Below are 26,465 nucleotides of genomic sequence, written 5' to 3' on the forward strand. Positions count from 1 at the left end.
GAGGGGCACACCAGAACAGATGGAATCAAATAATAATACATAAATAATTAAAACCCCGAGACCGGCTTCTTATAATGCTGAAAGTTTGTCAGCTCACGGGTGCGCTTCATGTCGCGCACCTGCGAGTTTTTTTTTGTTCTTTCCCCGCTCCGCGCGTTCTCGTGTAGTGAGAACCTTCCCAAAGTTCCCATGCAAAGAATATCATCAAGTAGCGTCCACGTGCCACCGGAAGAAAATTAAGCACAGGGCGCGCCAACACGGACTGGAAATAGAGAGGTCCCGGGTTCGATACCTGGGCAGGCGGATTTTTTCGGTCGCGCACCCACCTAGCTGTGTTTGTCCCTCTTGTTCCCCTTCTACGGGGATTATTTTCGTTATTCTTCCCTCGACTGTAACTCCAGGAGCACTCCATGGGTTCTTCTTGAAATGTTAGCTAAGGTTACTGACTACCCCTACAATAAGTTGGTCAACGCGCAAGGTTCGACGGTGTTGCAACAGAAATGCACCGGGAGGTCAAAGCTCGAAAACTTTGGCTGTATTCCCGCATTGCAGAAAATACCCTGCTCATATACATCATACAAAAGACACGATGTTTGTTGCAAGCATGTTTCCTTCATACACATACGTGTGCATGAACAAGTCTGCAGACGGTCTGTGCACGACCAATGTGACAGGGACGACATACGAGGAAGAAACAAGCCTCAGACCGACTTTTACCAGCCTATGCGGAGCGCAAGTTCGCCTGCTTCTTCTGACGTCAGAACGACGACGAGCTCCGATTGGTTCAGATGGAGGGATAGTGGGTAGACCTCGAGGAAGCTTGCTTTGAGGCCTACCCACTATCCTTCAATAAGAGCCGATCGGAGCTCTGCGTCGTCTTGACGTCACCACAACTCCTGCAAATGAAACTGACGAACTTGCGCTCTGCATACGTTCTTCCCGAGGAGGTGAAGGAAAGTTCCACGCATGCTGCCAGACACAGGCATACGTATATATGCCATGCGGGCACCTTGTGGAATCGGTGGTGACACGCGACGCTGTATTTTGTGCGAGCTTTCAAGCTTTTTGGACGGCTCTTGGGAGTCGAGATACAGTGTAGAGTCGAGATAAGTGGGTGTGCTGATATCAAGGGATGCACGGCTGACACTCCCGGCGGCCCCTTGGCATCCACCGTTCGCGGGATTCGCATCTGAACGTTCTCGCTCCCTCGCATTGGCGCGGTATTTTTGTATAGTTTCCTGGCTAGAGTATGCGCCGGAGTAACCGTAAAAAATCGTCCGATAAAAAAAAAAAAAAAAAAAATTCAAAGGACAAGATACACAGTGCGGTGGTAAAAACCGCTGAAAATACCTCGAAGATGCACTGGAATTCAAGATAAGTATGTTATGCTGTATTTGCGTGACTTGCTACTGCCAATATTCTAGATGTCCGCACTCTCCTCTACCCTTCCCTACATTGCCAATACAATTCTTTCCAATGTCCGGTACTACATTTTTACCCGTGTAAACTAAAGTCCGGAGTCGCATTGCACGCGGCTTGCAGCTGGCATAGTTTTTTATTTTTTTCCTCACTTTTTGTCGCAATTTTACAAAAAGAAAAAAAGAAAAGCGCTACACGGAAAATACTGCACGACAAAGTGTAAAAAAAGAAGAAAAAAAAAGAAAAAACAGGGGGCGGGGGGAGCATATTTGTAGACTGCCAGTTGGGGAACGCTGCAACGACGTAAACAGACGTCAGCTAGTGACCCGCGACATTGGCTGCTCTAGACCGGTTCACGACCATCTTCCAAGCAGAATGTGGGGCGCCCCTGACGCTTGGCTAATTTGCCACCACAGCGGCTTTTCCTCGTTGGATGCTCCTCGACAGAGAAGTCTGCGGAAAACGCACGACCGACGAGGGGGGCATTTGCACTCCGCCAAGGCCGGATCGAAAGGAATTCCCAGCCATATTATCCACGGTGTGCTCCGAACAGCTCGACTTGCCGAAATGGAAATCTCGCCGATACGACAAACTCGCTTTGTCGCACTTTTTGGAAGAGGTCAAGGGGCGATACCTGAAAATCTCGGTTTCCCCCAAATCAAACTTGCGGTCGGTAAAACTTTAGTGGCCGTTATAAAGACAACGCGATGTCTCGTGCACTGGTACAGCAAAAACTGACAGCGTGCACCAGCGAAAACAACAGGCGCGTGCTCGTCGCCGCGGATGCTACCTCGGATCGCGCCGACGGAAACACCTGCCAAAAGTGCGAGCTCGCGCGCTATCTTCGCTCCACTCATGAATGGAAGGTAGGCAGGGTGAAGTTTTCGGCGGGGCCGCGGTCGACGCAGGAAACTTCCTGCTCTCTCGCAACGGGTCCATAGTATGAAGCGGAATGTGGGCCAACGTTCGGCTCAGGCGGGCGAGTGACCCACAGGACCCGTAGTGGGGCAAACAGGCCTTGGCCGTGAATAGGCTTACCCGTCGTCTGCTCGTCGCTACGCTCGCAAGTGGCCGGAACCTTCGTTTTCAAACGCGAGCCGCACGGACACTCACCTTGGGAGGGTGTAGCCGCGGGAATGAAACCAAGGAAGTTGGGAGGCCGCACGACGGGCTTTTACGCTGCACGCGTCAAATCCCAACACCGATCGCTGCACGAATGAGAGAAACAAGCCGGCTGAAAACCCCCCGACTCACACCACTCTGGTGAGATGCGTCCGCATCATCATCGCGAGCGGCCTGCGTGGCCAATCAGCGCGCCGACAGAAACACACGACCGCCACCTCATACACCGATCGGCCAATCAGAGACGAGCTCCGCGATATCCGCGTCAAAATGCAGATTTTGGGCCTTTGCGTCGCCCCGGTGTAATAAAACGAAAGAATAATTAAAGCAATCTATTTAATTTCAGTGCAGGATGCGACCCCTGTATAACATGTTCCAATCATTACTGCGTACAAATAGACGTTTGACAAATAAAATTTTCTGATAGGATGTTTTTGCTAGCGCCCTCTACGTTACAAATTGAAACATACTAATGTTTATTTTAATATATACGTATATATATATTAAATATGTCTGAATAACTGCCTTGTATCTAATGATATAACTGCATAAGATTGGTGTCGCAAAGTTTGTACAACATTTCGCGATTCCCCATTGTCGCCACCTGCCGGATTACCAAGGCGCTAATTGCGGAGCCGTTAAGTTCCGGGGGTTTCCGGTGCCAGCACCAGGGAGACGAGCGTGGATCGGATCCGTCGAAAAAAAAAAGGGAACATATCCCCCCCACCGAAGATGTCCGATTCTAACCAGGTAGGTGAACACTAGACGCTTCCACAAGCTGTCGATGCTCGTTCGAAGCCAGACACTAACTGTGCCCCTGTTCGCGACGTCCGCGGACGACGCCGACAGGATTCCAAAGCCGATGGGGGTGACAGTTGCGAATACATCAAGCTCAAGGTGGTCGGCCAGGTGCGTATTCAACTCTGCTTTGCCTCCTGTTTCGGTCGAGCAAAGTCGGCTCCTGAGCATGGCCTCTAAAGTTCGGAAGGCCTCGGTCGTGAGCGGGCGCCGTCGCACAAACCCCGGCGAATGCACGGCTCACAAAACGCCATCCGTAGGCCTAATCGCCGTTGTTGCAACTCGACACATTGCGACGTTCCCGCGGTCGGCCAACTTCGTAATCCCCCTCCGGACGAGAACTACTCAGGAACTGATTCTTCGTGCCGATAAAAACGGACTTACCCCGTCGTACGAGCCTAAACGTCTTCTTGTTTTCCGAAGTTTCACGGCTGGGAAGATTTAGTCGGTGACGTAACCGGCGGCTTTCAAAGAGACTTCCGTGCTCCCCGCGTGTGTGAGCGCGTCAATGGCATGCTGTTCACCGCGCGTCTGATCGCCTCTGCTCGTGCAGGACGGGAACGAAATTCATTTCAAAGTCAAGATGACCACCCAGATGGGAAAGCTGAAGAAGTCTTACAGCGAGCGTGTGGTGAGTTCTCCGTACACCTTTTTGCACGCCCGCGACTTGGTCAAAGGCGCGCAAATTTTGATTCAGTCTCAGGTTGTTTTCCTTTTTTCTTTTTTCTTTGCGATGAACTTGTATTGTAGTTGCACTACCAGCGTTGCAAGTTTTCTTTTTAATGAATCGGGTGCGCATCCGATTCATTAAAAAGAAACTGGCACAGTAGGATTAGTGCTGGTAAGTCCCCTTTCAGACGGGAAGTTTTCCCAGCAACTTGACGCCGCAACCCCAACAACACGGGCCGCTCGCTTTCACACGCAGCAACCAAATTTCTACGATTTGCCATCGTCACCATTACATTTAAATTCTTTTACACTATTTAGGCACACAGTTACGGGCAATAAACATGTTTTTTTATATCTTTAAATGGCTTTGAGAATACAAACTCATTTTTCTGAAGCAATGTATTCCCAGAAACGATCCATTTCAAACCAGAACCACGTTGAACCCAGTCTTTAGTTGTCATCATCTCCACCACAGGGCTATCACGTGAAAATACAGTGTCCCTGATTGGCGCGCTACCGCTTCAAACATCTACAAATTGTCCGAGCTGCTTGCCCGTTTTGAGCCGAACTCAATCCCAGCAATTCGTGTTGCAGCGCGAGGATCTGGGGAAAGCTAGGGAACAACTCGCCAGCAGCCCCGAAATTGCTGGGAAAATTACCCCGTCTAAAGCGGGCCTAAAGGGCGATTCACACATTTGTGTTGAGTCTGACCGAGTATTGCAAGGGTGGCTATGGCAACAGCTGCGTTGGCTTCAACAAAACCGGTTTTTACCTTGTTTTGTTCGAGCCGAGGCAGCTGTTGTCATACGAACTCTCGCACTCGGTTGAACTCAGCGCAAGTGTGTGAATAGCCCTTACGGCCCACTTCAGACTGTGCAATATCTCCCAGCAACTTGACGTCACAACACCAGCAACACAGGCCGTCAGCGTTCGCATGCAGCAACCAATTGCTGCGATTTGCCATCATCATCATTAAGTTTTTTTTTTCTTGCACTATTTAGACACGCAGTTACGTGCTATAAACTTTTTTTTTTTATACCTTTAAATGGTGTTGAGAATACTGGCTCATCTTTCTGAAAAGGTTTTTTTCCAAAAAAACTATCAATTCCAAACCAGAACCAAGTCTTCAGTTGTCAACATCGCCGGCACGGCCGTCACGTGAAAATATTGCTCACCTGAGTGGGTGCTGCCGCTTCAAACGTCTCGGAGATGTCCGAGTTGCTCATCCGTTTCGAGTCGGACGTGATCCTAGCAATTATGTTGCACTAGGGAAAACTAGGGAACTACTCACCAGCAACACCGAAATCGCTGGGAGCCCCGTCTGAAGTGGGCCTACAAGAAAATTGTAGAACCAAAAGTGTGGCATACAAATGAACACCCTTGAGCCCATCTGCTAGTTCGCACTGCCAGTATTTTCCCGAGAACATTTTGTTTAGCCCTGGAACTGGCAAAACAAGAAGTTGGACTTTGTTCGGAGTGGGTTTTTGGATAGCAGTTCTTTGGTAGACGCACCCTGAGGTTCAGGTGGTTTCTCCAAGTGACTTCGCAGCTAGTGATCACCTGAAAAAACCAACAGTCTTGCAGATTAGTGGCTCATAGAGGTGGAAGCCTGTCCTTTAAGTCTTTTTGTTCAGATGGTCTCCCTACTTTCCATACATGGGTAAATTACTTCCAAAATGTAATTTAATTACAATTACCAATAGGTGAAAAGTAATTCATTACAAATTAATTTTAAAAAGTATTGCAATTACTTTACAATTACTTCTAGAAACAACCCGATTTGGGCCATATAACTTTAAACAAGTTGTATAGAATCCAACAGATTCGTTCATTCCTTGACCCAATGTTTGAGGAGGCTTAAGTATCGCTGCATAAATGTGACATATCATACTCTCCTTTTATGAATTTTGCTAAATTCATGGTAGAACTTGGCTGTTTGGGGCAATGAAGTACTACATTCTTATATTTTCTATAAATAATAATAAGTTACTTCATATACTTCAAGACGCCAGATCGCTAGAGAAAAAATTGGGTTGACAGACTTTTGTTAGCCAGGCAAATAAAAATGTGACAATTAGTCATATATTAATATGTTAATAGTGTTAATATAAAACTACAATCCACACACGCTAATACGACCACATTCACACACAAACATATATGTCATTGTAAATTATTTGCATTGAGTTGAGATTATAATGGCTCAGAAGTATACAAAAACCTAATCGGGGCTCTTGAATCAGTGGTGATAATATTCACACGTACAAGGTCAGTCTCCAAAATGCTTATGCAAATAATATCCGAAGTAAACCTGACAGGAAATAAACTTGAAAATAATACAAAGAAACAAATATGTGACTACTGAAAGAGGGACTTAAAAAAAAAAAAAAAAAAAAACTGGCTAAAGAAGAAAAATGCCTTCATAGAAAATTAAAATCCCCAACATCGGCTTAAAGCTGAAGCTATTTTTGTTTTTCCTTTAAATATTTTGGCATCTTCACATTATTGTTTCCTGTTCGCACCACAGATGGCGCTACACGGTGCCGTTGAGGTAGGCTCCAAAGAGGATTGTCTCTCAGCCCACAGCATAAGCAACAAACAATGCAACACTATATTTGTTGTGCGTGCATGTCTATGTGTGCGAGTGTGTCACCGAGCGCGAGGGCGCTTGTGCCGAGACTTTCAGAGAGGTTCTGTCGGTACCACAAAGTCTTGCAAAAGTAATTGTAATTGTTTGAAATTCTGCAATCACTAATGCTAGAAAGTACTTAAATTACAATCCCTTTAAGCCAAAAGTAATTAATTTTAATTACCAAAGAATTCAATTACTGTAATTGAATTACTACCCAAGTATGCTTCTTTTACAATGTTGCTCTACAGTGTTGTCCGTTCTTGCAAACAGGCAATGTCCGTCGCGTCACTGAGGTTCCTTTTTGATGGCAAGAGGATAAACGACGACGAAACTCCTAAGCAGGTGGGTGTTTAGTTTTCCTTCTTTGCTATTCACATTACGGGCTATGCGACAAATAGTTGTGACTTTTGCTGTGGACACTGAGATAATGGAAAAAAAAAAAAAAAAGCTCTATGCAGGCAAGAAACCAGTGCCCCCAGGGTTTAAGTAGAAACCAGGGGTACCAAACTATTGAAATCATTAACGACGTTAGCCATATGATGGGTTAAATAAGCAGTTTGCTCTATTTACCTTGTTGGAATAGTGCCAAAGACACTACCAGTCATAGTGGGGCACGGGCTGCCGCTTGGAAGCTTTCCGAGTTGCCCTGTTGCAACTTCATTTTAAGCCTGGATGTCCTTGTTACATATTTAATTTATTTCGGCTTTGGTTTCATTATACTTCTATATTGGAACTCCATCCTGGTTAGTCACAAAAGGTCTGAAGAGTGGCAATAGTTTCCGAGGCGTAACTGTCGAAAGCAAATGAATGACTTGGACTGTGTTGACGAGCCTTTGCCCCGTTTGGTTTGGAGCTTGGTCTTGACTTACGAGAGGCAACACACGGCTAGTAGGCCTAAACAATGACTAAGTGAAGGGACACCTTTGGGAGTTGCCCGTAGGGAAGGATTTCTTTCTGGTTTGAGTGCAATTTAGGTGCAGCTGGGCTTACCAGAAATTTTGTATCTTCTGCCCAGTTTGTGGGTTGCTGCTAACAAAGTTTGTAGGCCTCTGAACCATTTTTAGTGCAAGAACGTTGGGAGCGATAAGACTTCCCGCTGAAACAATTCTACAAGGGAGGACCTATGCGTTGCTAAATCATACTGCCCATGTGATAGAGGTAATGTAATAATGTAGAGCAGGGGTCGGCAAACTTTTTAAGCGGTGGGCGGAGTCGCCACAAAGCCGACAAGGATGGCAATTCGCGAAGGGAGGATGCAGTGGGAGGGGGGAAGGGAGGGGGGGGGGGGGGGGCAGTCGAAGAAGAGGCAAAAAGGAGGTGAAGATGTTCTCTTCCCAATTATGGGGTGTCTGACAATCCCAATTCGAGGTCAGAACCAGTGTTGGTGGCAATGCGTTACAAGTAACTGCAGTACGGGTAATGCTTTACTGTTTTCGGTAACATAGTAATGAACTTGTTACTTTTTCAAAACAGTAACAGGCAACATACTTACGTTACTTATTTTAAGTAATGCAATTACGTTACTCGTTACTTCTTAAGACCAAAAAAATTTAAACTTCAATTCTTTTTTTGGGGGCACCAAGCCATGTGAATTTTAGTTTTTTGCACTTTTCTTTTGTATTTAGGTGAAATCATAAAAAAGATAAATTATGTTCAGTTTCTGCATGAACATAATGTTTCTTGAAATATAGCGCTTATGCATACCTCCAACGTCAAAACAGTAAAACTTGTTCATTCATAATTAAAAATGTAACGCAAAGCTAACGTGCGTTACGTTTTATCGGTAACGGTAACACATTCCTTTATATTGAGGTAACATAGGTCGGTATCGCATCCCTTTTATTTGCAAGTAACGAGTAACGTACTTCGTTACTTTTTTTTCGGTAACACCTACAGCACTGGTCAAAACTGTCGTGTGGTCCTCGAGTCTGCGTGAGGAAGTGGCAGGGGCCACACGAAACTGCCTCGTGGGCCGTGGGTTGTTGACCCCTAGGAAAAGTCCTTGTACTTTTTGGCTGTTTCGGAACGGCGAGGCATAGATGCAGTCATTGATGATCTCAGTGGATGGTCTCGACGGGCCCATATCGATGGCGACGCTTTGAGATATGCAAAAAAGTGGTCAAACATCAACTGGAAGGTCTCTGCGTAGCCATTTTCTAGCTTACTTTCCAAAAAAAAAAAAAAAAAACCTGCATCAAGCATTATATATATAAAAAAAAAAAGTTAAATTGACAAGTGCCAGAACAACTTCCAACTGTTGTGGCAAACAACCTCAACCGTTGTGGCAAAATGAGCACCCCTACCCTATCATCTGCTCTTTTTCCGTGTTTTTGTTGCTTTCTTTCTCATTCTTCCTCTCGGGATTACCAATGTCAGCGCCTACGATTTGCCGTGTTCTGATCCCACGTCTTCACCCTCCTGGCTTGTACCGAATCCCCCGTTGCAGCTGGAGATGGTGAACGACGACGTCATAGAGGTGTACCAAGAGCAGACGGGAGGCAGCCTCTAGCCAGACTACAGGTGTGAGCCGCCACGGCAGCCCGGGGGGCGGCGAGAGGGTGGCATCCACTGCCACCGCCGTGACCGCCATTTAACTAAAATCACTTGTACACTCCCATCTCGCATTGGTCCACCGGGCCACGGCGCCACGCCCCGCCCGGGCGGGGACGACAGACGGCACGCCGTAGGTGGCACCTCGCGGCCGGCGCCGTCTGCCGCCCCACTGCTGTACAAATCGCTTTCCCTCGTCGACACCGCAGCGCTTCAGAGATGGATTGTGGCGTGCACCTCTAGAAAGCATTACCCCCGTGTGCATACCGTCTGCCTTGCTGTGGCCGAAGATTTAACATTTTCTCTGTGCTTTGTTGCTGGTTTTTTCGTTTTTTTTGCCCCCTTAAATTTGTAGCGTTGAGCTCGAAGTCGAGCTACGGACCTTCGTCTCTCCCGCGACGTCTCGGGGCGGGCACATTCCTCGAGAGTCGCGAATAAAGAGATTTTGTCGCCCGTGTGTTGCAGCTGTCCTCACTGATTGCGGTGGTTGTTTGGGTGGCCTACAAACACAGGATGGCCTGGAAAGCCAGGGGTTGCGAGGTTTTAGGCACCACGGGAAGGTGCGACAATTTGCAGACGTAGTTGCCGTGCGTGCGTAATCCTGTTTGCAGTCTTTAACCGTTGCAAAGACAAGTATAGCATAGTTATGGTCGCTAACAGGATGAGAGAGGCAAGGAGGTTCATTGTCTTTCCTCCAGTGCAAGCTTCCCAACTTCAATATCGTTTCAGCATATCACGAGCCTCGAGTTTGCGCACACAGTCGAGGCTTGGCAGAGGCCATTGAGCTGCTAGAGGCTGGGCATCCTCATCCTGTTGGTGACCAAGTTCAAAACAACCTCAAAACAAGGTTTAAAGCACAAATATTACGGGGCTGCACCCTGCGAGTACTTTTTAGCATGGCGTTGCCTCCCTCTGCGGGAAAATGTTCAAGAGGAAAAGAGCTGGCTAATTCAGAGAAGCTTCCAAGACGTGAACAGGCCCTCGGTAGTTGCTGCCCAGAATTGGTGCTTGGCATTGTCTTGCACGGATGCCATGCGCCGAGAAACAGGAGCATTCGAGAGTGTGTGGGGTCTTAAGAATGTCGAGCTCTGGTTGGAGTGATTGGTGGGTAGATATAAGGCTAGCTCTTATTACAGTGCCAGCGTCCGCCATTTGCATTTGAGTGCATTTGACAAGTGCAGTGGAGGCTTTAGGTCTCTTCACTAATCATTTCAACCAGAGCTTGGCGTTTTGACGTCCCAGCAAACTTGTCTTCTCAGTTTTGCGGCACCAACCTTTTGAGCTACATTGTCAAGGCTAGCATAGTTTCCGCAGCACTGTCGAAACTGCATATGTGGGTGCAAGAAAATGACACGCAAGCCACATGTGCAGCATTGGCAACATTGCTAGACTCGACAATGAAGCGAAAAGAATTTAATGCCGAGAGCAGGTGCAGTTAAATCGGTCCGACTAGTTGTAGGTAGCAGTGCTCTGGGTATGCTGTTGGTGAGCAGTGCAGTATCATATACACACACAGGCAAGGCATTATGCATTGCTTGCAGCCTCCACAGGGCATGCATCCCAAAATGGTGAGATTTATTGTGAACAAGTATAATTACAGGTGACTTCAATGAATGGGATGACTATAGCACTGCCAAGGTAGGCAGTTGGGAGAACAACCCTCTATGTACATGAGTTGCATAGCATCTCTTTTCAAGCGTCTGCCAAATGGGCAACTGGTTGCCTTTTTCCAAACAGGCGCCGGGTTGGTTCACTAGCGCGAAATACGCCTTCGGTTTTTCTCCAACAGGCTGCATTCATCCTTGCTGCAGATCTCCGTTCATGTCTGGATTCGCGGATTCGTCGCTGCACCTGGTTTCGTTCACTCCAACCAAAACGTGACAAATAAAATTGCAACAAAACGTGTCTAGGTTATGCAAGGAGCACCGCATCTACTCGCATACCGGTGGAGCATGTATTCTCTAATTGAATGAAGCCCATGTGCGACCTTTCCACTAAGCACACAGAGCGCCATATTGTCTACAAGGGTGTTTTCTAAATGCCGAGGTACATTAAACGTGTTTTGCAAAACTATCCAAGCACGAGAGATTCTCACGTGATCAGATGGCAGTTGCCCGGATAGTCTCGAAGCAGGTAACAGTCTTCGGTCAAAACCTTTTCTAAACTTCGTCATTTCGTTGGCACTACTTTGCACAGCAATTTTCTGCATGAAAGTGGATGCAAGAGTCAGTGTTTGGCCTCTAAGCTTTCGATCATTTGGCAACACCTTGTGTGCTGTTTTCACTCTGCTTTAGACGTATGATGATCACTTGCACTGCAGATGCAAACGTGCAGCAATAGCTGGCTCGCTAGGTTCATTGGTTTTCCTAAGCCGCCAATATGCGAGTAAATACGGTAGTTCTCCCTTGCAGAGCAAAGAAAGTAGTTGTAGTAGCTTTTCAGGGCACACATCCCAAAACACTTATCCTTTTGTAGGAATGTATGACAATGTTTCAGTTCTGGCAACTTTGAGCTATAAATGTTATAAATAACCCTCTCATTGTACCTTGATCTTTTATGAGCAATTTCATAACCGGATAGCAGGGCTTAGTAACAACTCTGAATTTAATTTGTCTTTAACAACTTAAGATTAAAAAAAAACAGCACTAAACCTATTAGCAACAACTGGCAATATTCTTTTTAAAATAAAGGTAAATGACAGGCCTCTCCACCTAAAACAGGAAGAAACTCAATTTGCTAGTAGTATTTACAAAAAAAATGGCTGTCAACCGAAGTGAGCCCTGCCTTGCGCTCAATATAGACAAGTCACAAAACTGATGAGGCGTAGCGGGCAAAAAAAAGCTTTCATGAGGAGAGGAAAGGCATTCAAAGCTCTTGAAATTCCTTTCCTTCGATCTTCCAAACACCGAAGCACCGTAAAACTGTCCAGGTCTCCACTTGTCTTGGCTGGCAATGTTGTACAAAGCAGTTCATTGCGCGTCGAACGAGCTCAGGGTATCTGTGTTTGCGTGCAGATTCCCTTCCTGGCTCCTGTACAATTAAAAAAGGGTTTTTTCTTTTTTTTGTTCAGTTTGGGAAAAACAACCCTGTTAGAAGACTCACAGCCTACTGGAAACATTTCTCAGTTCGTGCTTGGTTGAGGCACTGTATTGCACCTCGCATTTTCTACGCTTCTCTGCGGGCCTTGATTGAAGAGGGCAAACAACACTGTGGCCACTGCAGCCTAGGGAGCGCCTGGGCACAAGTCAAAGCAGACGACATTGAATCCTTTGCGGATCATGGAGTGGGCGGACCTTAGCTGGTTTGATCCCCCGCTTGATCGAGCTTATTGTTCCAAATAAGGAATATAATTTCTTGCTCGCCAGTTAAAAACCCAAATGGCTACGACCTCCCTGAAGGCTCGTATGTGGCTTGGTAAAACTCTCCGCTGTGAGATTAGCACTGTCTTTTGCAAGTTCGGCGCAGCTCTTTGAAAGGGGGCACGGGTGCAAGGCTTCGAAATGTGATTTGATTGTTGTACGAGTGCTCTTTCAAACGGAGCACCCTTCAAAGTCACGCGAGTGCAACCGCCAAGATCGTTTTTCCGCATGCTGGCAAGCGCTTCTAGTCCGTCTGCTCTGGCGTGTGCTCGGAGATGTTGACGCTCCGGCGATGACGCGTGCGCGAACTGCAGTCGTTGGCAGATGTCCCAGGCTGCACCCTGCCATGCGGAAGTCGCGCGCTGCTCCGCACATGTCCCCGCATGCCGCTGAACGGGCATGTCGTACGGCGGTCCTCGTGTGCCGGGATGTCTGTTGTCTGGCTCTGCACGGCTACTACTTGTTGCTGGAACTGTGGGAGGAGCGCCGCCGGCACTTCGCCCTCCGCTGCTGCCGTTCTGCCAGATCAAACCACGGCACCGCAAACTCCCTGCAAGTGGCGGGCAAGCATCTCAGTCTGGCCGTCTGCTAATGCCCTCGATTTTATCTGGTCTGTACACGAGTGGGGTTGAGCCACACTAAACGGGCACTGTGCATCATCAAAGCACCACTGCACCATAAATGTGAGCACAAATAGAAAAGCATTTTTGTTTTCAGGATAAAACCTTTGTTGTATCAGTACATCAAATGTTCCAGCACCAATATTAGGCATGCTTACTTTAAATGTATTCCCCTATTCCCATAGAAAAGGTGCACTGCAAGTGCTTCAATAACTACAGATTACGGCAGTGTGTCGCAAACACCTGTAGCCTTCGACAAGTGAAGTGGAGAAGAACTTACGACGGCTCTAAGCTGGGGATGGGCTGGCCAAAGGCCACCACGGGTAGAGCCTCCACCACCTCCACAAAATGCACTGCAAGGAAGAAGAAAGGGCTGGGATAAACAAACAGAGGAGCCACCCTAGAGCAGTCACATAATCGCTTCTGCATGAATTTGTGGACGTTCCTTTCTTCCTTGAGCTTCAGATAGTGGACAACCGAATAAGTGGGCTTACAGGTGAGCTCTCTTGTGTCAGATCACTTTAGTCGTGTGAATGCGACACATTTTCACTGCCAGCCGAGGAAATTTAATGCATTTTTGTGAGCGTGTTGAGTGACTATTTAGAACAGCCCCTACTTTCTACAAGTACAGTCAGACCCGTTTATAACGAACAGCAGGAAATGCTACGATCAGTTTGATATAGCAAGTAGTTTGATATAGCAAAAACCATCTACAACAAACTTCCACAATGTGTTCGTTGTAAGGCGAAGGCTTCTCTTTCTTTCTCATCTCTTCGCTTCCGCCTTGTAACAAAGTGCTAAAAAGATTTTTTTTTTTTTTTGCATGCATGCAGTGTTTGTTCTTTTAGCTTATCACCCCTTCTGAATTGCTTCTCTTTGTGGGCAACCGCTTTGGGATGAAAAGTTTTTTTTTTTTTTTCTGCGTCTGCGTGCGGTGTTTTTTAGCTTTCTTCCCTTTTGAATCGCTTCTCCTCGCTCAAATTTGTTTGCAGCTTGAGCTTTTGGTATTTTCTTTCCTACTTTTTTTTGGGGGGGGGGGGGGGGGGGGACAGGCTAGAAGACGATTGTTTGCTTGTTTTTGGAAGCCGTTCCGGGGGAAAAAGTTTGATATAGCCAATATGTTGTTCGTTATAAAAAAAAAGTACTTTTTCCATGCATTTTTATTTAAATTTTCCGTAAGTTCAATATTGACAATATTTCGCTGTACGTGGGTTCGTTCTAAACGGGTTTCACTGTACTACCACATTGTCGCACCTCCTGAAGTCAAAGATGAAGCTCGCTGATTGGGCTGATAGACTGCAGCTGTATCAGAGCCAGCCATTTCAATGATGGCACACTACAGGCAGCTACTCAAACTTAAATTTTAATTTAGCCGATTTATTCCAGCATGTCTGTTTCCAACTGTAAATCTAGTGCTGTCCCTCTGCCAGCTTTGCAAACTTTGCTTGAACGTTTTGTTCCTTTCTATGGGTGGCATTGATACCAGGGCAGAATGTAAAATGGGCTGGAAAAATTGGCACCTGTACATGGCAAATTCTAGTCGTGAATTTTGTCTCTCGAAATTTAAAAGCATAACACCATTCTCGTGAAAGACACGAGGACACCCTCGCAAATTGGAACGCAGATGCCGATGAAGTCGGTACTCCTTTCAAAAGGTGACACAACATGTTGCAATTGGGTAATCTCATGACGGCGGAGGTCGGTTCGACTGAAAATTATCTCCAAGTCCTGCCTCGTCCACCGATCAGGCGGCTGGCAATATTATTAAAATAATAAATGAATCTGATTCCCCCTAAAATTAATTGTTCCTGGTGAGGTTCACGTCGGTGCTAAAAACAAATTAAGGCAAACGCGACTGTGCAAACCTGCCACAGACGCGTTGCTTGGCTTCAGTTTGCTTTGAGGTCTACCCACTATCCTTCAATCAGAGCTCGGTGTTCTGTCGTCAACACAACCCCCGCAAAAGAAGCGGGTGAGCTAGCACTTTGCATAAAGTCGGACTCGGCGAGGCCGTCTGCTCACCGTTCCTCGGGTGGCTGCAGAAGGACTGGAGGCAGGAACTGGACCTCCCCCGCCCCGCATCGGGAAGAAGCCGTCGCCTCAGGCGCTCCGTGCGCCGCTGCTCCCGCAGCTGCTGCATGTCCCACCTGCGCAGCGACGTGGTCGGCAACATGCACCTGACATTCCCCCTTAGGCTTAGACTAGGTGGCACAAGCTACTGTGGTTCTCGATCTGGTCACCTGTGCTGGAAAGTAGACACCGCGGATGCGCTTTGCAATAAAAAAAGATGTGAATAGTGGATTTTTAGTGCGAAATGAATAGTGGTTTTGGCTTAATATTCTCTGATCGAATAGTTTCTCCATTAAACAGAAACTTGGCTGAACTCGTGAAGGTTGTTCCCAAGCTTCCACTTGCCCATTTCTAAGTTAATTTTAATCTAACTACTATGGCCTCAGGAACTGCAATGCCTACATTGAGGTGCCCAAAGAATTATGCAAAATGAAACCTATAAAAATGTTTTACTTATAGGGGCCAGCCATAGGGGATTTATAAATATTTTTACTATGCGCAATTCTCTTTTCTTTAATCTAAAATATGAAAAAAAAAAGAAAAAAAGTCAATTACGAATGCTTGACGCAAGTTGTCAGGCAGGCACGTAGCCAGGATTTTGTTTCAGGGAGGAAGGGGGGGGGGGGGGGGGGGGGGGGCTGCCCATGACAAAATGATTTATGAGGGGGAGGGGAGGCCCCAGCAAAATGGAAACGGAAGATTTTGGGGGGGGGGGGAGGGGGGGGGGGGGGGGGGGGGGGGCGGGCGGGCGGGCGGGCGGGCGGGCCTAATGAGCCCCCCCCCCCCTGGTTACGTGCCTGTTGTCAGGGCATCTCTCCCTAACATATCCTCTTGCACAATAGCCAGTTCCTTTTAAAGATTTTACTGCAACATAGTTACCAACAGTCACAAGGGTTTTGCTTCTTTTCAAACACACCAGGTCAGCACCATCCCTCTTCGAAAGTGTGCTTTTATTCTGAGCATGCGACTGTGGTATTGTACTTTTCGAAGTGTAGATCGTGGCAGGTTAGCTCTGTTGAGTGTGTTTCTTGCCGAGCAGCGGTGCACTGCAGAAAAGCAACATCCGCAAAAGCAAGCTCTGCAGGTGTTGCTTCTCTGCAGAGCACCAGTGCTCGGTAATACGCGCATTCGGGATAAACCCTCCACGATAAACAATTCCAAAAGTATGAATATCGCAGTTCACCTCTAAGTGAACATTGAATAGCATATTCTTCGAAACCACTATTAGAAAATTTTAATATTCTCACTATCCTAGCTAACAGAATACAGACACACCATAATGTTCACTCAAGTAGCTCTGCTGAAAATCCAAACAATTGCCTAACTTCCAATGAAGGTGGGAATGACTGTTTGGTGAACAATGATCCGGCCACATACTTGCTCTTGCCTACAGATGTGAAGAAGAGTATTTTTTTCGCTGCCCTAAATATAGCTGCCTTTCCAGACCAAAGCTTGCAAAAAAAGCCTGGTCCTCATACTGTAAAGCATGAGACATTCAGTTGCTTGCAATATCAACTAAATAACAAAAAACTAACTTTTTTTTTTCTGCCTGAGAAAGACAAATGATTGAAAAGTACCAGATGCTAGCATCTTAAAACGCCCAAAACGTCCATCGAGAGGCTTGTTCACACACTTGGTATTTTTGTATATTTTTCCTATTAATGCGAAAGCATTAACTGTCCCTTGGAGCGAGCTGACGTCATCAGTTTGAAGCGCGCCAAACGGCACCTTAAATCCTTTCTTCAAGTGAAGCCAGCTCCCAGCTATGAAACCACGCGAAAAGCCTAGACAACGGCACCTAGTTTCCTCGGTCCCAAAGGAGCGGAGTAGAGCTGATGGATTTCGGCTTCGGTCCCATTGGCTGGCATGCATCGACGAGGCACCCACTGGCCGCTGCGCGTCATTTTGAATGACCGCCACCCCACGGCGCTGCATGTCCGTGAGGCAGCGGCTCCATGTCCAAGGTCGGCAGGCGCGCTCGACCGTCGACGCAAGTTTGAAGCAGACGACAAAAGGGAGCGGAAGAGCGGCGTGCATGCTTTCGCATTCTCAACTCATAAGAAGTGCTTAGGTGTACCTCGAGCCTTTTTATTTTGTGCGTCATTCTTTTTTACTTGGCTCGAAAAACTTTTGACAATGTTATAAAGAACTGTTTGTCACAGATGGTACATACACTTGATCTCACAAATAATGCAACACCTTCATTCTAGTTGGATGCAGTGCCAGGGGCACCTTATAGACGGCGCCAGCGTGCCAGGGTGCTCTCTCTAATCGTAAGAGACTGCGGGGAACTCGGTTCTCAGCAAGCGCATGTGTGTGAACGGGCCTGAACTTTCGAGAGGTGGGTGCCAAACGTGCCGAGCCCGAGCCACTAGTGACACCGCGGGTGTGTGTGCGGCGGGGCATCCAATCAAGGCCTGCTACACCTTGATCCCAGTACTTACGGATGCAAGAGCAGCACCTAAGCGGGACAGAAGAAGGGCAAAGGGTGAGCCCTAAAGCAGACAACATGCCAGACAGTACGGCAAGACTGTGCGCCCACCTTTTCCGACGTCGCTCGTCAATCTCCGACTTGAGGTGCCGTTTGAGGAAAATCTCGTCATCCAGGTTCTGAGTGGCAGATATGAGAGACAGGGTGGGAGGGTGACAATCCATTATATTCCACTCTAGATAGTTTACATTTAGGATGCGATAAAGATGATAGAACAGTGCCGTTATCGGCAGCTGCGATTGTGGGGTGCCGAGTTATTAGAACAGGATGCACTCAACTTCTTAGATTCCAGATTGCACACAAGTATGTCTGCTAGAATCTATAATCTCTACTACATGCTCTATGCTGTCGTAGACTCTCAACGTCGGTGCTGCAAAGCCAACTTGGACATTGCAGTCGAAGCGGTTAGTGGACAGCACACCCCCTAGGAGGGTCAACTTCTAAACCCTTGGTTTAAAATTAATGAAATTTACAGGGTAGGCTGGTGGTCATGCTAGAGGGTGCATAACAAAAATTTCAGGTCTGTCGGTTCAATGGGAAGGAAGTTAGAGCAGCTTCTATCAGCAACACGCCTACATTGTTTAGTTAATCTATCGTTGGAAAACTATCACAATATTCAAGATTTTTATTCGCTAGATATGTAGCAGAATGCCTAGGGGGTGTGGCTATGGAAAGTATTTTGTAAAAAGTAATTTATTTCTATAAATTTTCTCTCCAGCGAAATTGGTCAACTTTTTAGTCTTCTGTGTGTTCGACAAAATGACATTTTTTTATAAAAGACATCTGTAAAGCGACAAAAAGATTCCATAGGCGCATTCCTTATTAAATTTCAGTCAGGAAAAGGGAAGAATGAGCCTTCCCTGTATCGCCATTATGAAACGATAGGTTGACTAAAATGGAATTTATACTAAAAAGTGGAACGGAGAAAAATGCATTCAAAGTGCTCCAAACCCTACCTTTTCTTCAGCTTTGGTGGACAGAAAATAATTTATAAAAAATTAACTATCCAGTGTAAACTAATTAAACTTTCTGGGAATGCTTTCTAGATGTTGGTGGATGTAAAGATGTCATTATTCAAAATCAACTTTTTTGCAGAAATTTTGTTTTTTTCTGGGTAGTGTCCCCCTTAACCCCACGACTGCACCCTTCATGTGGTGAACAGTAGCTTGCGCTACCTGGCCCACAGAGCAACATCTTTACATATGTACTAATTGAACCGCAGACACGTTGACAAGACGTGCTCTTGAGAATGGTCTATACACTTCTCGCGAGACTGCGCAGCAACGAAGAGCGAGCCGACATCTTTCTACAATTATAAAAGTTCAAGCTCCGTGCAGCAGTGGCATTTCTGCTAGCAAACATTGCTGCCCGTTATTGTGTCACTCACCTCTGTTCCTTCCATGGAGTAGCCGCTCTGGATGGGGATCACACGCCAGGTAGGCACTGCACAAGAACAAACACTGGCCCTTCAGGGGGACTGTTGCTGGCACTCCTCCGAGCATTTCTTTGGGGAAAAGAAATCTAAAATTAGTTAACCCCTAACTCTGAGCAAATATTCGGCAGTTACTTAAACACAAAGCAACGGGAAATCCAGGAACTTCTTTCCCAAGAAATCTGGACTGCATTTCTTTTCTTCTTTCAACGAAAGTTAGGAATCACATTGTTTCTTTCAGAACTTAATAATGTGACTTGGCACAGACGGGGTTCTCAAACTTCTCGACATTGGGGAACCCACGTCTGCCTTGAACGGCAGCCAAGGAACCCCTCCCCAAATACATAGGCACATGCTCAGAGGCGTCGGGAGGCGAGGGATGACTGCAGTAGTGGTGAAAAGGGTTTTCCCCTTCCCTCGTATTGTTTACTTTAAAAATTGTGTTTGTGTTTGGAGGCAGTTAGTTCTTTTATTTGCCTTCCTTGTACTGTCCATCAGCAAATGTTGTGCACAAAAGTGATGCATCCGGAATCAATAATTAAGACTGTCGTATCCGGCATACATGTCGCTTGGAATCGCGGCTTGTGCCGTCGTTGATTTGGATGCTTTTTGTCACTCCCAAGGCCGTACTACGGGGACGTCTGTTACCGCACAGAAGTTTGATCGGTAAGAAAAGCAAGAGTTTTGCAGTTTTTTTTAAACTTCACAAAATAATGTTTTCTTTTTTTGTTTTTTTAATGTGGAAGCAAGTTTTTGCAAGGATCTTTCCGATTCTGATTGGGTGTGCGACTTGGCATTACTGACTGGTATTTTACATCACCTTAATAACCTAAACATAAAATATTAAAAAAGAGACTTTGTGGCAGGGATGCTCCGAGACATGAAAGTTTTCGAGCTGAAGCCTAAACTTTTTCAGCACCAGGAACCTATATCAACGAGGGATCTATAATTTTCCTTTTTGGGCAACTTCTATATGAGAGACGAGCACAGTCCCACAAAGAAAGTATTTGTGAGAAAGTATGCCATGTGAACAGGGAGTTTGAAGTCTGGTTTGTTGATTTTCAGGAATACTCAACGTCAAACACATTTTCCAATATTTATTAGAAACTGACCTCAGCCAAGTTCGAGAGATTTGCCCGATGAGTTTGTTGATCAGCTAATCCCAAAACAAACAATAAGCTTAAGAATGTATTTGCAGTGAACAAACTCGTTACATTTTATGCTAGCCTCTCTTAATTGAAGTTTTCAAATCAATGAAATCTGATAGCGGCCTTTGACCAAAGTGTTCATGATAGCACGTATAACAGCAAACATACTTTTTTATGATGAGGGCCGTGGAGACTTGGGTCTCGCGGACGACAGATGAGCACCTCTATATGTCGAAACACCCGAAGACTTACTCCAGCTTTTATATTTTTATTTGTACGTGCTAATCAACCCCCCTCCCCCCCCCCCCCCCCCCCCCCCCCCCCATTTACATTTTTCTGTATGGCCCACTCCGTCTCACCTTTGTGGCAGAGCACCCTCTGCAAGAAAAGGTTGCTGACCCTTGGTCTTAGATATTTTGGTGCTCGGACAACCCAGGAGGATACGCAGGGGGGAAACCCTTGCCACAGAGAAAGTGTCAGATGCTATGTCAGGCGAAACAGCGCGGACCCTCACCCTCGATCCTGGAGCACGGCCGGTCCGGCGAGGTCCGACGGGAAGACGGGCAGCTCGGGTATGGCTCCGGGGTCCACAGGAGGGCTGGGTCCAAGGCCCGGTCGGATGCGGGAGATGGGCAGGACCGCGGCGTCATTCCTCCTTCGGACGGCACGGGAGTGCCCACCCTTTTGGCGAGGCTTTCCTCCTCCTCCTCCTCGTCCGTGGAACTCAGGCATTCCACTGACGTCACTCGTTCCGTCGGCCTCAACCGGTCTCTCGACCTCAACCTGTCTTTCGACCCGACACGGTCTCTCGACCTCACCCGGTTCCTCGACCTCACCCGTTCCGTCGACTTACTACGTTCCGTCGACTGGCTGCGTTCCTTCGACTTGCCTCTCTCCTTCGACTTGCTTCGTTCCTTCGATTTGCCCCGTTCTTTAGATTTGCCTCGTTCTGTAGACTTGCTGCGTTCTTTAGACTTCCCACGTTCCGTGGACTTGCTCCGCTCCGTCGACTTTCCACGTTCTGTTGACTTTCCGCGTTCTGTAGATTTGCCTCGTTCTTTCGACCTTGCTCGTTCCGTCGACCTCGCCTTCTTGGTGGGCCTCACTGGTTCGGGGGTGTATCTGTCGACGGGTCTCGCACGCTCTGTCAGCTTTACAATGTCTGCCGTGCACAGCCGTTCCACTGAACTCACTCGTTCCACAGAACTCACTCGCTCTGCAGAACTAACGCGTTCTTCCGAGCTGACTCGCTCCGGTGATCTCCGCCTGTTCCAAAGGAAGACGTAACTGTTTAGTGGCATATCTCATTGTAACATGGGGTAAGCTGAAGCATTGCGTAAAGCAAAATGAAGTAATAAACAACACAAAAAACACACAATGACAAGAGCAGAAGGGCTTGTAGGAATGAAAAGGGAGTTAAGGAGACCCACGTTAAAGGGTTAAGGAGACCCACGTTGCACTTCGCAATGTGTCTCCTTAACCCCTTGATCGTTTGGACGAGCCTAGCTCATCAACATGGAGATATCTTCAAACTGTCCATGATGAGTATAGCTCGTCTGATTTTCCAGTTTCACTCACTCAACCATTTCGGACGAACCGGCTTGCTCATGGCTTAGTTTGAGGCTCTGCCAACAGATGGCAGCATTGAATTTTTTTTACAATTTTGCTCCCATTTGTTTGTGGCTATAAACTTACTTTTGAAGGTAACAAATAAAATTTTGAAAACAACAATTAAGCAGTTGAGGGTCAGAAATTTCCCAAATCCCAAGTTATTTGAAGTACCACTACAGAGACGGGCACCTTGGTTAGTGTAACTGAAATAAGAATGGGCGCATAACGCACATGTTTTGGTCTTCCCACTACGCTTCATTTTTGTTTTTGAAAAAACAATTCAGTCCACTTTGATATCACCTAGGAAAACCACATGTCAAATATTACCCGCAACCTAGTTCTGTCTAAATATTTCTCAAATGGTCCGGCAAACTTCGCAATAGGCCAAGTTACCGAAATCAGCTCACTCTAGCGGGCAAATTGAGGCACAAACAACAGCGCAGTGAAGGCTACGGCGTTGGCTTAGCCATTACTGAGCTAAACGTCATCACCATTGCCCCTTTCTGTTTGTTTTTACATCTCTGGGCAAGCGTAACGGATGACGTCAGCAACGTTTCACCTCGGCGCTCAGCGGTGTCCATGTGATTGGTGTGCGCCTGCGCAACGCACTTCTTCGGAGCCGTCTGGCCGTTACCGCCGTCTCCCGCGTCACAACCGCCGTCATCGTCCCACCATATGTGATTATTGTCTCTCAGAGTTTCGTTCACACTATGTGTGCAGACTGATGCCGCAGTTGTGCAGACATTGTCGAATTTCCTAGACACCAAAACGTGGTGACGAGTGCAGTGCAGACGACACTTGCGCTTGGCACTCGCCCGCCCCAACGGCAACGGCGGCCTGCCGACCCGGCCCAATCCAGCCCGTCATTGCGTAAAGGATCACATAAGATCTCATATCTCATGATAGCCATGCTTTTGTCGGCGAGAGGCCAATGTTACCAGACGGAGCCGAAGTTTCAGTTTCTGCTCACGTTTAAAGTAAGATATAACAATATATATCACATTTTTCGTGAAGCAAATGATGTAGTGCCTTTTATTAGTGCTTCTTAATGCGAGATCACTCATTATCCCAAAGTTTTCGGATTTGAATGGAGTTGCCCCAGTACAGTAGGCTTGTGATAATTCAAACTCGGATATTTCATATTTCCTGTTATGTCAAACAAATTTAAAAATTTTGGTTGTCCCGCTATGTTTTCAATGTTTTTATAAGCCGCTCAGTTCAAATGGCCTTTTCGTGTAATTAATACTTCTTGTTCTCGTGGCCCCATTGAGCGCGCTTTCTCCAGAGCACCGGTGCACTGCAGAGATGCAAAACCTGTGGAGCTCACTTGTGCGAGTGTTACCTCTCCGCAGTATACCGATTTTCAACAAAAAGAAAGCTCAACGGGGCTAATAGCCCCCACCTTTTTGTTGGATGAACAAACTTAATTTCATTTTGAGATGTCATGAGTCGTCTAAACAGTTAACGATAGATAACACTTTTAAGGAATGAATAAACTTGACACATACATTTCAGCAATCTGTCATATGCAGCATAACTGCTTATGATTACTAGGCCTTTGTAGAGGAAATCATCAAATATCTGCTTTTTATGTATAGCCATTCATATAGCGAATCATAAATTTATCCTGCATCATATTTAGATGAATTTCTGATAACTCAAACTTCTGACAATTGAAAGAAAATTCGTGGCGTCCTGGAGCTTGAATTAATCCGAGTTTTCTTCTTTCCATGCACTACTAGTTTGCTACAACTGCCACTGTCATAAGTAAGATTCAGTGTTCCAAAGAAAAAGCACTTCAGGTACTTGAAGAAACTTGGTGGCCTCTCAAGAAATACAGCAGGTTTTGGTACAGTCTCTGCTAAGCTAGCAAAAGTTTTAAACTCAAGCAACCTTAATGTAAATATCCACATTTCAGATGTCGCTCTTTATTTGGACCGAACAATGTTGCCCACACCCAGATCTTGTTGTGGTTCACCAAGACTAATCAGAAATCAGAGCTGAAACAACTCAGAATAGGTAGTCAGGCAACCAAGCAGTGTTCACAAAGACTGACGGGGGCCAATATTGAAGACTGAATGTTTTCATACCAATCTGACTGCGATCAAGGCCTTCAGGTACACCAATCTTTTTCATAGTTCCTCGTTGTAGGATTGTAAACGATTCTAGCTGCTTCATAGCGTCAGCCTCCAGACATATGATTGATTTCCTGAAAAACCGGATGCACATGCATTGACAGTTTGGTCTGAAATTCAAGCTCAGTGGCTTTCAGCCAGACATCTAGTCCTCAGTGTCAAGAGACCCAAGGACCTACAGAGTGCAGCTTCAGTTCACATAAACAGCTGAGGTAGCCTCACCTCTTACGTTGACGCTGTATACTGCTGCTCTTGTGGCGCGAAGGGAAGGTGGCAGGCGCAGGCACTGGCGCCGGCACTGGCTCCGGCTCCGGCTCGGGCTCTGCATCTGGTTCCGGTACGAGGTCCTGTACAGTCTCTGGCAGATGCTCAAGCTGCAGGTCTGGATGAGGCACAGGATGTGACACGGAGTGTGGCTCGAGGTGCGGCTTATGATGCCTCTTGGGATGTGGCTCAAGGTGTGGCTTGGGATGTGTCTCGAAATGTGGCTCAAGATGTGTCTCGGGATGTGGCTCTGGTTGGACATCGGGCCGTGGTTCAAGCTCTACCTCGGCCTCTAGCTCAGTCTCTGCATCGGCCTCTGGCTCTGTCTCTGGCTCCGACTCTAGATCTGTCTCTGGCTCGGACTGTAGTTCGAGCCGTAACCGAGGTTGCGGCTCGGGCCATAGCTCGGGCCACAGCTGGGGCTGAGACTTGGGATGTCGAGCGTGTTGTGGCTCTGGCTGGGGTTCAGATTGTGGCTCAGGCTGGGGCTCATGCCATAGCTCAGTGTGTGGCTCTGGTTGCAGTCCGGGCTGAGGCTCGGGTTGTTGTAGCCGGTAGATGCTTGGCTCAGTTCGTGACTGCTCAGTCTGAGTGAATGCGCTCGAGCGTTCTGGGCTGCTCTCCCTGGCCACAAGCCGCTTCTCTAGCCGTTCCAAGCGCTGCTTCAGCTGCAAGAGAGCAGTTGTTCGTCAGCTCTTTGCCTGATTTAGCAGGATATATATTAAAACTCTTCTAGAGCTACAAAGGACTCTAGATAATACAGTATAGAGATGAAGAGGTAACCTATGTTCCTCAAAACTAGCACATTACTGTTTATTGTGCAACAATTGGGAAGCTTTCCCAAAGGCCCACTCAACCTGTTGCATTATAAGTAATTGAAATATACCACTGGAAAGCAGAACATAATGGTCTAGGAGCTATCAGGAAGCTACTTGCAAAGAGGATTGCAAGGACTGAATTATTGAAGAGTGGACAAATAAACATTTTTAGTTCAGCTTGCCAACACCAGATTCAAAGGACAGTCAGGAAACACTTCCCGAACAACCATGTTGGAAAGTGTTATGAGGAAGAGCCTATAGCAATCGGCCGTAAAATGGGAGACATGCAAATGACAAACAACAAACTCATGTAAAAAAAAATAATTACAGTTTAATGTAAGTTTTGCTTAGACAAGTCGAAAGGAGAATTGACTTGCCACTGACCCCTTGCTCCTTCCAAGGCCCATTTGTCTAAATTGTCTTTTGCAACGTAAATAATATGTGAACTTTTTTTTTCTGTGTGCGTTTTATGACATACGTGTCCCATGCAGGCAGTTACAAAACAATTATTATATTTTAGTGCAATGTTCTTTTAAGGTACTTTCAAATCATGATAACGTAACTTTTGAATATCACAGCACCGAACCATCAAAAGTAGCAAGCTTGTGCTGGATGCAGAGCATCTTAATGAGGCACATTTTTATTTCTGACTTTGTTGTCATTGTTTTGCCATTCCACTTGATTTCTTTCTTTTATGTTCTTTTTTTTTCTTGCAGCACCACTCCACCTCAAAACTTCTGTGCAGCACTGTAGTGCCACGCTGTTTTGCGCGAGTGCTCATGGAAACACACATATACTTGAAGACAACTTTCTATGGCAACACAGTCAGTTATGGCTGCTCGCGCACTTGAAGCGCCAATCAGATTTATGCACGCACACTCTTTGTTTCTTTCGAAATGCCACAGACAGATGTCACTCAACATGGACGATTCAACTCTTTACAAAAATAACAGCCTACACGTACTAGATCACAGCAGCTCTGATCGAACATGTTCCCACAGCGGACAGCGAGCAAGGCATGCGCCATATGAACAAACGCTGAAAATGGCACCAGTCAAAAGCCCTTTCATTGACTGGTCTACACACCAGATCGCCTTGCTATGTTCTCACGCCCAGTATCGTAGCCAGGAATATTTTCCTGCCTCTGCTGCGTTGCGCGAGGACAGCAAAGCAGAAGTTGGTTCACTATTTCCGCACGGGGCGCGGTACCGTCGATGCCCAGAAGCGCTCCGATTGAAAACTGAAACTTAAAAACCCAACGAAGTTGTGATGTTTTTCAGAAAGCCGTAAAATGCAGCGCATGCCTTCTATCGCACTCCAATTTTTT

At 46.6% G+C, this 26,465-nt stretch overlaps 3 protein-coding genes across 4 annotated transcripts in view; 1 reads left to right on the forward strand and 2 right to left on the reverse strand.

Annotated features, from left to right (window-relative positions):
- LOC8035281 (ATP-citrate synthase) overlaps positions 1-2,734 on the reverse strand; it is a 41,285-nt gene extending 38,551 nt beyond the window's left edge. The window contains exon 1 of one of the 2 annotated variants that reach the window (XM_029995821.4): positions 2,533-2,734. The gene's annotated coding sequence lies outside the window, so the exon portion shown is untranslated. The remainder of the gene's footprint in view (positions 1-2,532) is intronic. The other variant, XM_029995822.4, reaches the window with a different exon arrangement.
- A 273-nt stretch (positions 2,735-3,007) lies between these two features.
- Positions 3,008-9,643, forward strand: LOC8035284 (small ubiquitin-related modifier). The gene is made up of 5 exons (XM_002411185.5): positions 3,008-3,291; positions 3,391-3,450; positions 3,893-3,970; positions 6,911-6,982; positions 9,087-9,643. The coding sequence occupies exons 1-5, from the start codon at positions 3,274-3,276 to the stop codon at positions 9,147-9,149; spliced, it is 291 nt and encodes a 96-aa protein (XP_002411230.1). The 5' UTR covers positions 3,008-3,273; the 3' UTR covers positions 9,150-9,643.
- Positions 9,644-10,720: 1,077 nt separating this feature from the next.
- LOC8032124 (male-specific lethal 1 homolog) overlaps positions 10,721-26,465 on the reverse strand; it is a 48,616-nt gene continuing 32,871 nt past the window's right edge. The window contains exons 2-8 of the mRNA XM_029995823.4: positions 24,279-24,988; positions 20,825-21,576; positions 19,118-19,173; positions 17,782-17,849; positions 15,192-15,316; positions 13,450-13,522; positions 10,721-13,099 (exon numbers count right to left, since the gene is read on the reverse strand). Coding sequence (XP_029851683.3) covers positions 13,006-13,099; positions 13,450-13,522; positions 15,192-15,316; positions 17,782-17,849; positions 19,118-19,173; positions 20,825-21,576; positions 24,279-24,988 — 1,878 coding nt within the window. The 3' untranslated portion in view covers positions 10,721-13,005. The remainder of the gene's footprint in view (positions 13,100-13,449; positions 13,523-15,191; positions 15,317-17,781; positions 17,850-19,117; positions 19,174-20,824; positions 21,577-24,278; positions 24,989-26,465) is intronic.

The sequence above is a fragment of the Ixodes scapularis genome, unplaced genomic scaffold, assembly GCF_016920785.2.
Source record: "Ixodes scapularis isolate PalLabHiFi unplaced genomic scaffold, ASM1692078v2 PGA_scaffold5__190_contigs__length_132052651, whole genome shotgun sequence".
In the NCBI taxonomy this organism is placed as follows: domain Eukaryota; kingdom Metazoa; phylum Arthropoda; class Arachnida; order Ixodida; family Ixodidae; genus Ixodes; species Ixodes scapularis.

Bases quoted from the DNA above. Each gene is read 5' to 3' on its own strand.
- LOC8035284 (XM_002411185.5), top strand. The intron at 3,971-6,910 runs GTGAGTTCTCCG...TCTTGCAAACAG, and splicing joins AGTCTTACAGCGAGCGTGTG to GCAATGTCCGTCGCGTCACT. The intron at 6,983-9,086 runs GTGGGTGTTTAG...CCCCCGTTGCAG, and splicing joins ACGACGAAACTCCTAAGCAG to CTGGAGATGGTGAACGACGA.